This window comes from Mus pahari, chromosome 1, assembly GCF_900095145.1.
Source record: "Mus pahari chromosome 1, PAHARI_EIJ_v1.1, whole genome shotgun sequence".
Lineage (NCBI taxonomy): Eukaryota > Metazoa > Chordata > Mammalia > Rodentia > Muridae > Mus > Mus pahari.
In genome coordinates this window covers 45,563,120-45,573,102 of record NC_034590.1, presented here as the reverse complement: position 1 = coordinate 45,573,102, position 9,983 = coordinate 45,563,120, and the positions used below count along the sequence as shown (strand labels likewise).

At 40.9% G+C, this 9,983-nt stretch overlaps 1 protein-coding gene across 1 annotated transcript; it reads right to left on the bottom strand.

The window, feature by feature from the left end:
* Positions 1 to 6,313: 6,313 nt before the first annotated feature.
* On the bottom strand, positions 6,314 to 7,735 carry LOC110317784 (zinc finger protein 239-like). Its single transcript, XM_021192590.1, has 2 exons — positions 6,698 to 7,735; positions 6,314 to 6,450 (listed from the first exon to the last, which is right to left on the bottom strand). Exons 1-2 carry the CDS (start codon positions 7,716 to 7,718, stop codon positions 6,314 to 6,316), a joined length of 1,158 nt encoding a protein of 385 aa, XP_021048249.1. The 5' UTR covers positions 7,719 to 7,735.
* Between the last annotated feature and the right edge of the window lie 2,248 nt (positions 7,736 to 9,983).

The window sequence follows — 9,983 nt, the reverse complement described above, 5'->3', positions numbered from 1 at the left end:
CAGCATAAACTGATAGCCACTTGTATCTATCCCCAAACTCAATGGGGAGAGTAAAATAATGTCCTGACTCAACTCGGTCCTGCCCTATGTTAGCTTTCCACTGCTGTGACAAAATGCCTGAGAAAAATCGCTAAAAGGAAAAGAGGTTTAATTGGCTCATGGTTTCCAAGGCTTGGTCCATAGTCACTTGGCCCCATCACTGTGGGCTTGTGTTGAGGCAGAACATTATGGCACACAATGTGTGTGGTAAAGCAGAGTTACTCGATAGATAGTATCCCAGGGCGTGCACTCAAGGGCTTTTCAACTCACCCCGCCATCCAAGCTCCCTTTACCTCTCACCAGTCAACCATCTTAAGAGCCTCTCAGTGGAGGAACCCACTGAACCGGAACCCAAAGCCCATCAGTCGGTCGCCATGCCTACTCATGGCTTTGGAGGGACACTTTAGACTCAAACCCTAACACACTACCCTAAGCCTTCTGGCTTGCACTGATTTCTTCACAGATACCTCTAACACTCATTTGTTCCATGGATCTGAAGTACTTGGGAACTATATTCAGGGAATTGACAGCAGCACATGCTGCTTTATGATGGATGTTGGCTCCAACCTCGTGTAAGCATCACTTCCCAACAATGTAAGTGGTGAGACACGCCACCCTGTGAAAACCAGGGGAAGATGTGAGGGGAGGTGTCAGAGGTGTCCATTCGTTGGTGCTGGCCCTCACCCAGGGTCCTGTGGAGGGTGTCTCCTAAGCTTTTCTTTTTGCCCTTCTCAGCCAACTCCCATCCCAGATACAAGACCCATATCATTGGGAGACCTTCATAAGCCATGGCAACTGTTCTCTCACTTAACCTAACTCACCCAAGGCTCAGGTACACCTCTCCTCCCTCCCTTCCCATCCACCTGAACATGTCCTCCCCATCAAAGGAGGAGAAAGGAGGACAAAGAAGACATGGAAACAGTGTGAATCCAGCCAGGAATGTGTGTCTTGGCCCAGGGTGGGTAGAAACATCCAGAAGTGGTAATGCTACACACATTTTACTTCTGGCTTGAGGTCTCCACAGAAACCCTTTCCACTGGGTGTGAGCCCAAAGTGGGAGGTAAGTTAAGTCCTTCCAAAGAGTTACATCCCATGTTGTGTTCAGTTGGCAACCTTACCCCTTCCTTGTGCTTTCAACTGAAAACAGTCAAACTTACTTGTAGGCTAACTCTAAATGGACTTTGGCCCCAGGTCAATTCTGGCCCTACAAGCAAGCACCTACTTTTCAGGATGCACAAACATGCATCTTGGGCCTAGCTCTGGCTTTGTGCTGAACACACCTCCTCCAGGGAGCGTCCTTGAGAAGTCCCTCATTTGACCACAAAGTTTGACTGCCAGGAGCTTGATCCAAACAAGCCTCGCTTTTTGGTTGGGCTCCTCTCTGTGAGGACTGAGGTATAAATGTCCAGTAGAGAGTTGGACCCTCACAGTCTTCCCCCTGTTGGGCCTTTATCTCTGCTACTGTTAGCACTGGTCAGGCCCTGGTCCACAGACTCTATCCGTTGATGCTCCCTGAGGGACAAAACCAGGGAGTACTCCACACACCCCTGCCAGAGCATATCCAAGATGCACCCCTGTGTGTCTGGGCCAGGAGCTGCTTTCTGCCTGCACCACACCCTGTACAGAGTATCACCCATTCTTACACCCCAGTTCACTCTGGAGTTCCTTTCACGGAGCACATCTTCGCGTGTTGCTCTGTGTCTTCTTTTGATCCAACTATTCCAAAAAGCCAAGGTGTATCGCTGGCAGCTAGAAGTGAGATCTTTTCCCGTTAAATCCCTAACTCCTGGGCTAGTAGGCTCACCTAGCATTCATGTAACTGGTTTGGCTTTCAGGTGACTTGAAGGCAGGTCAGACAAGGTTCTGGAATATTCTCCACACATTTTAAATGAGTACTTCCACTCTACTGCTGCATAACTAAGAGGAGAGGCTCGTTTAAGGGAAGAGAAGAGATTAGCTTATCACAATATTCCAAATGTGGAGCCAACTGTATTTATTCCTTCTGTATGTGTTTGGGACCATGATACCTTGAAGAATATGGTCACCATACGGTGACCTTCAGGTTAGCCCTGATATTTCACTAAGGGCTTATCAAACCAAATCTAACCAAACTTGTATGCATTTTTATACCGTACCTCATGGAGAACTCTATTTTTGGAGTTGGAAAGGATACTTTCCCCTGGACTACTATTCTAGAAACAGAATCTTAACAGAAATATTCGTCCACCTCTAACTCATAAGCACTTGTTAAGTGACACATAGGCTGCATCTAGAAAACACTAACCTTATTCCCGCCCTTGGGGCTGGGATCATGCAAATTATTTCAATCTCCCCTGTTCATCACTTCCTTAAATGTTTGTAGGATGCAGCTGAGATAGTTAAAAGCCTAAATATTCCAAGCCATAATGGCATGTGTTCTTTTATGACAGACCCCAACCACCATCTCCAGACTTCTTGTCTAGATGTCCTTCTCACCATACCTCTTATGCCTGGCTTCTAGAAACACTGTTGAGTCCCAGCCTTCAGCCAAAAGAAAAAAAAATAATCTGTTAAAGGTTACTTATCAAATTATAAATTTCTCATGGCCATAAAAACAAATCTTTGTTGATGAACTAAAGCTTATTACATTAGACCCGGATAGAAAGTAATTTGGGAAAAGAATAAAGGAGAGGTACCGGCCAGTCGAAGACTTTGTGGTTTAAATCATATATTTTTAACATAGTTATGTTTCACACTTTTGTAATCTTGAATGTTTAAAGTTTTGATAAATGCCGTTTCTTAGTTAAATTTAAACAGGGCCATCTTGGCAGATGTTATACACTGGAAACCAGGATTTAGCATCATAGCCCAAGAAGAGTCTTTTGGAAATACCATCAAGTCAGGTTGCTTATATTGAGTGTCAATAGTTAGACATGCTTTGAAATGTACTAAGTGCAATCAATTTCGAGCCCTCTATCAATGTAGTGGGAAATCTCCACTTTCCCAACAAGACAAGGTACACAGCCCCTGTCTGTTATCACAGAAGAATGTCTACCGTGGGTAAATAAGTGTGATAGCCATTCATATCTGCTTATGACTTAGAAAAGACACAGCGACTTGAGTCCCTTGTGTGCTGGTGTGATAGGCTCCCCTGTATCTGCTCAAACATGTTCCAAGATTCCAAGTGATGCCTAAAAATGGAAACATATCACACCTAAGGTTAACTGTGCATTTCTTTTTTTTTTTTTTTTTTTTTTGAGACAGGGTTTCTCTGTATAGCCCTGACTGTCCTAGAACCTACTTTATAGACCAGGCTGGCCTCGAACTCAATCTGCCTGCCTCTGCCTCCCAAATGCTGGGATTAGAGGTGTGCGCCACCACGCCCGGCTCTAACTGTGTATTTCTTATACATACAATAAACTCTAGCTGGGAATTAGGCACAGTAAGAGATTAACAATGACTGTTATAATGTCAGGGTCTTTGACCTGCAACCTCCAGGCTATCATTTACATAGTTACCTGAACTCAAGCAATAAGCCGCCATAATAGCTTATTATAATGACTGTGGACCTGAAGAACAGGACACAGCTCTAAGGAACTACTAGTAGGAGGGTCAAAGTGGTGATTGACAGCCTAGAAGACATGGAGGGCAACACAAAATTTCATTAGACTACTCAGAACTGCACATAATAAACTTGTTCATAAATTCCTCATTTTGTATTTTAGGATGGCCAGTTGATGTCAATGAACTGGAGCACACAGAAGTCAAATCATAAACAAGGGGAACCAGAATGGCATGACTTCACCATTGCCAGTTAGAAACACTTAAAGGGGCAAACAACCCGACTTGTTGTCACATTAACTCAACTGCTACACCCATATCGCATGTCAGTGGTTGTTTACTGGGGTGACATTTTGGAAATCTGTTATTTTTTTTGAAGAACACAGGAAACTACTTTTCAGAGTTGCTTTTTTTTAAGAGATGTAAGCTAGAGGAACATCTGGCTATTTTAAGAGATGTAAGCTAGGGGAACATCTGGCTGTGGCTGTTCTCAGAATGATTCAGGCTAGCAGAAGGAACATAGTCCTTTTTGCGCTCTTATACTAGGTTTGGAGGGTTTTGATAAACTTAAATGTAGAGTCTTCGTACTCAGGAGGCACATGGTAGATATTGTTGAAACTGAATTTCATCCACTTCAAACTTAGATCAGACCAGGTATGGGAGTAAATGCCTAGAATAGAGTGTTGCAGCATGTCCCTGGCCTGCTGGTCAGTCCTCAGGGAAGTTCCAGACCAGTTGAGGCTACACAGCAAGACCCTGTCTTCAAAAATAAAAAGAAATAACTGCTTTCATGGTACATTTTTAATTGTCAAAACTTACACTCCCCAAAAGGTATATTTTCATATTTCTGTGTCATATTTCCAAATAATGGATTATTTCACCATCTCACTTACAACATGCTGCTCAAAGAAAGTTTTTAATCCTGACTTTGATGAAATACTTGTTCATTTGCCCTCTGAACACAGTTCTTGAGGCACCAGAAACCTCTATTATTATTATTGGATATTTTCTTTCAAATGTTATCCCAGCTCACAGAAACCCCCATCCCATCCCCTCTCCCCCTGCTTTTATGAGGGTGTTCACCCACCCACCCACTCACTCCCACCTCCCCACCCTCATTTCCCCTACACTGGGGCATCGAGCTTTCATAGGACCAAAGACCTCTCCTTCCATTGATGCCTGACAAGGCCATCCTCTGCTACATATGCAGCTGGAGCCACGTGTACTACATAGTTAGTGGCTTAGTCCCTGGGAGCTATGGAGGGGGGGGGGTCTGGTTGGTTGATATTGTTGTTCTTCCTATGGGGTTGCAAACCCCTCAGCTCCTTCAGTCCTTTCTCTAACTCCTCCATTGGGGACCCCCCCCATACATACACACACACGCTCAGTCCAATGGTTGGCTGCGAGCATCCCCCTCCATATTTGTCAGGCTCTAGCAGAGCCTCTCAGGAGACAGCCATATAAGGATACTTTCAGCAAGCATTTCTTGGCATTCACAGTAGTATCAGGTTTTGGTGACTGTATACAGGATGAATCCCCAGGTGGGACAGTCTCTGCATGGCCTTTCCTTCAGTCTCTGCTTCATATTTTGTCTCCATATTTGCTCCTGTGAGTATTTTGTTCCCCTTTCTAAGAAGCACCAGAGCACCCACACTTTGGTTTTCCTTCATCTTGAGCTTCATGTGGTCTATGACTTGTATCTTGGGTATTCGGAGCTTTTGGGCTAATATCCACTTATCAGTGAGTGCATACCATGTGTGTTCTTTTATGATTGGGTTACCTCACTCAGGATGATATTTTCTAGTTCCATCCATTCGCCTAAGAATTTCACGAATTCATCATTTTTTTGTATTGAATATTTCAAGCTTTATTGGAGTTAGTTACAGGACAATAAGAAAGGAGTTGTTGACAACATCACAAGAGACACATAGTAGGTTGTTATCCAATAATGTGAAACAAGCAAATGAGATGAATTATTACTGCATACTCAAAGTATTAGTTCACATCTGTAAGCATATTTATAAGATAAAGTATATGCTGTCTGAGTGGCTCAGTTTGCCAGATACTCTTTTAAGTATAATTTTTCTGAATTGATTCATTTGAATTAAATATACAGATTGCTACTAGATTTATTAGATATTTTGAGGATTGTATTAAAGACCTTAAATAGTTTCCATTTGAAATGGATTACTTCTTTCTCAACGAATGTATTACACAATAGTATCTTCTGACTTCCCAACTTGTCTTCATCTTGTAACATTTGAGGGTGAACAAGTAAAAAGCTGTCTTGAAAAGCTTTCTACATTTTCACATTTTCAGTTTCTAGTGACATAAAGAATCAACAATATCTAAAATTTGAACGCTGCATGAAAGTTTTCACAAGGTTTTCATAATCATATTAATTCTCTAGTGTGAAGGCTCAAGTGTGGTCAAGAATGAACTGTGAATAAAACATGCCATTTTTTCCAACATTTTTCCCCTAAAAGGTTCTTAGATGTACTCTCTGAACTGATATGGATATTTCTTCATACAATGAATGTGTTACATTTCTAACCTGTAAATATTCACTGTTACAATCTAGGAGATAGGCAAGAAGTAAAGCATTCATACCCTCATTGTATTTGAAAAGTTTCTATTCTGTAAATATTATCTAATGAATTTTAAAATCTTGGTAAAGGATTGTTTCGTGCACTTCACTTATAAAGATTTTCTACTCTATGAAATAATTGATTTCTCAGACTGATATTGTATTATATTTGTCACAAAAAAATTTATAAGGTTTATCTCCTGTATGAATTCTCTGATGAATTATCAAACTGCCTTTTTCATTAATGCATTTGTCACATTCACTGCATTTGTGAGGTTTCTCTCCTGCATGAATTTTCTGATGAATATTAAGATGAGATTTTTATGTAAAGCATTTGTCACATTAACATTTGTAAGTTTTCTCTCATATATGAATTCTCTGAGGAATTCTGAGATGGCCTTTGTCAGTAAAGCATTTGTCATATTCATTACATTTGTAATGTTTCTCTCGTGTATGACTTCTCTGATGAATTCTGAGAAGGACTTTGTCAGTAAAGCATTTGTCACATTCACTATATTTGTAGTTTCTCACCGTTATGGATTTTCTGATGAATATGAAGATTGGATTTTTGGGTAAAGCATTTGTCACATTCACTACATTTGTAAGGTTTCTCTCCTCTATGAATTCTCTGATGAATTCTCAGATGGACATTTTGCGTAAAACATTTGTCACATTCACTACATTTGTAAGGTTTCTCTCCTCTATGAATTCTCTGATGAATAATAAGAGAGAATTTTTGGGTAAAGCACTTGTCACATTTAATACATTTGTAAGGTTTCTCTCCTGTATGAATTCTCTGATGAATTATCAGAGGGCCATTTTTAGTAAAACATTTGTCACATTCACTACATTTGTAAGGTTTTTCTCCTGTATGAATTCTCTGATGAATTCTCAGACTGTCTTTTACAGTAAAGTATTTGTCACATTCAGTGCATTTGTAAGGTTTCTCTCCTGTATGAATTTTCTGATGAATATTAAGATGGGATTTGTGGGTAAAGCATTTGTCACACTCATTACGTTTGTAAGGTTTTTCTCCTGTATGAATTCTCTGATGAATAATAAAAGAGGATTTTCGTGTAAAGCATTTTTCACATTCACTACATTTGTAAGGTTTCTCTCCTGTACGAATTATCTGATGAATATTAAGATGGGATTCATGGGAAAAGCATTTGTCACATTCACTATATTTGTGAGGTGTACAATCGGGGAATTCAAGAATCACATTGCTAAGCTTCTTCCATGTAGAAGAATTCTCTTGAATATTCATGTATTCACGGACAATGTACTGGCTGTCTTGATCCAAGACCTTCCCATACTTTCCACATATGCAATGATTTTCCACAAACAATAGATTGTTGTAATTCTCCAACATCACATCCATGTACAATGACCTCTGAGCAAAATTAAGACTTTCGCATTCCTCATGTGAGAAGTCCAAGGCCACATCCTTGAAGGTTAACACACCATGTGGTGTATTTACCAGAGACACACTCATTCTTTTTGTTGTCCTTGTCTCAGATTCTCTATGAAGAACAAAGTTTGAATTCTTCATGAAATTTCACATCAAGAACTGGACTATTTAAAATGTAGAATGTTACTGTTCAGCTCATAAAACTCTGCTTAAAACTTCACGTGAATGCTAAATCATTGTTGGAGGTATAGGACAATCCATCTACTGGAAGGTGACAGGACCAGCTGTTGAACTTCCTAGGAGGCCAGCACAGCAACTGCAGCTTAAGGAAGCTTTCAGGTTCAGCAAATACTAGGCACTAGTCTCCCTCTAGGACTTCCTGACCACGAGGCAGCAGAGATACAAGGAGGAATTCATCATTTTTAATAGCCAAATAGTACTCCATTGTGTAAATATACCACATTTTCTGTATCCATTCTTCTGTTGAAGGACATGTGGGTTCCTTCCAGCTTCTGGCTATTATACATAAGGCTGCTATGAACATGGTAGAGCATGTGTCCTTGTTATATGTTGAATATTTTGGTTATATGCCTAGGAATGGTATAGTTGGGCCCTCAGGTAATACTATGTCCAATTTTTGGAGAAACTCCCAGACTGATTTCCAGAGTGGTTGTATCAGCTTGCAATCCCACCAGCAGTGGATGAGTGTTCTTCTTTCTCCACATCTCGCCAGCATCTGCTGTCACCTAAGTTTTTGATCTTAGCCATTTTGACTGGTGTGTGGTGGAATCTCAGGGTTGTTTTGATTTGCATTTCCTTGATGACTAAGGATGTTGAACATTTCTTTAGGTGATTCCCTGACATTTGATATTCCTCAGTTGAACATTCTTTGTTTAGCTCTATACTCCATTTTTAATAGGGTTATATGATTCTCTAGAGTCTAACTTCTTGAGTTCTTTTCTCATAAAATTGCAAAGCTTTTGTAAGGCAAAGGACACTGTCAATAGGACAAAACAGAAACCAACAGACTGGGAAAAGATCTTCACCAATCCTACATCCAATAGAGGGCTAAACTCATTTCCTCCACAAGAGCAGCAGACAGGAATACTTGATTTTGGGGGGAGGGAGTGATGGCTATTTTGGGTTGTCAACTTGACTACATCTGGAATTAACTAAAACCCAAGTGACTGAGCACACCTGTGAGAGGTTTTGTTTTTTTTTTTTGTTTGTTTTTTTGTTTTTCTTAATTAAATCACATGAAGTGTGAAGACCCACTTTTAATCCAGACCTTTTGAGATGTGAAGATCCACCTTTAATCTAGGCCACAACTTCTGGAGGTAGCCTATATAAAGGACAAGGAAACTTGTGTCTTTTCCTGGTTGCTCTTCCTCTCACTGATCAATCCCATTCGCTACCGTTAGACTAGCATTAGAGCCTACTTCTTTGGCATTCTGGCCTCTACTAAAGACCAACTGAGACATCCAGCCTAAGGGACTGAAGAATGACTAGAATGTTCTCAGATTTCTCAAATGGGGATTTCAAGGGGAGGAAGTCAGCTCATGGTCCTGTTTCCTGCCTCTGTGGTGGTGCATCAGTGGTCCAACCTAAGGGCTGCTTGGGCTTCCTAGTTTCAGCAACTCACTCTGTTATGGAACAAAAGCAAGAAAGGCCAAAATAGTGAGGAGAAACTGCGGCAGCTGACACTGGGTCCTGAAGATGCTCAGAGTACCCCTGAGCTGGCCAAGCCGATGCATAGGATCCCCATGCTTTGTTTGCTTTAAAGGTAATTGCTTTTGACTGCTTGAGATGTTAGCGCAAAACCATCCCCCATTTTTTGTTTTGTTTTTTTAACCCTTTAAATGTCTTGAGTTGATGCCTGCAGCCGGTAGGAAAATACCCCCTAGATGAAAGGCCCCGTGGCAAGGACTTGGAAAAATTACACAAGGGTTCATTTGTAGTGGTTTCCTATCAAGGTTCCAGAAGTACAGGCCCTACCTACGTGTGCTTTTTCTCTGCCCCTGACTCTTACAACAACTTTCTTCATGTGATTCCAATTGAGCCTTCTGCTCAAGCACCATGCAGTAAGAGCACTATGGGCTGCCTATACTCAGCTACCATGTGCTCACCGAGCTCAGAAAGGTAGGGAAATGTTCCTGAAATGCAGGTTCTCCTAGCCGCCCAACATTGCAAAGTGGCAGTGTGCAAACGTCTTAAACTCAATCTTAACTTGAATATATATATATATATATATATATATATATATATATATATTCCTCCAAAGTGTGGAATTTCCAGATTCTCCCAACAACCAAACAGGACCATATAACTTGGTTTGAAGTTCTATAAGAGAAAAAAGAAGTCTTAGGTATCTGTAGACTATGGCTATGCACTGAGATGCTACAAGTT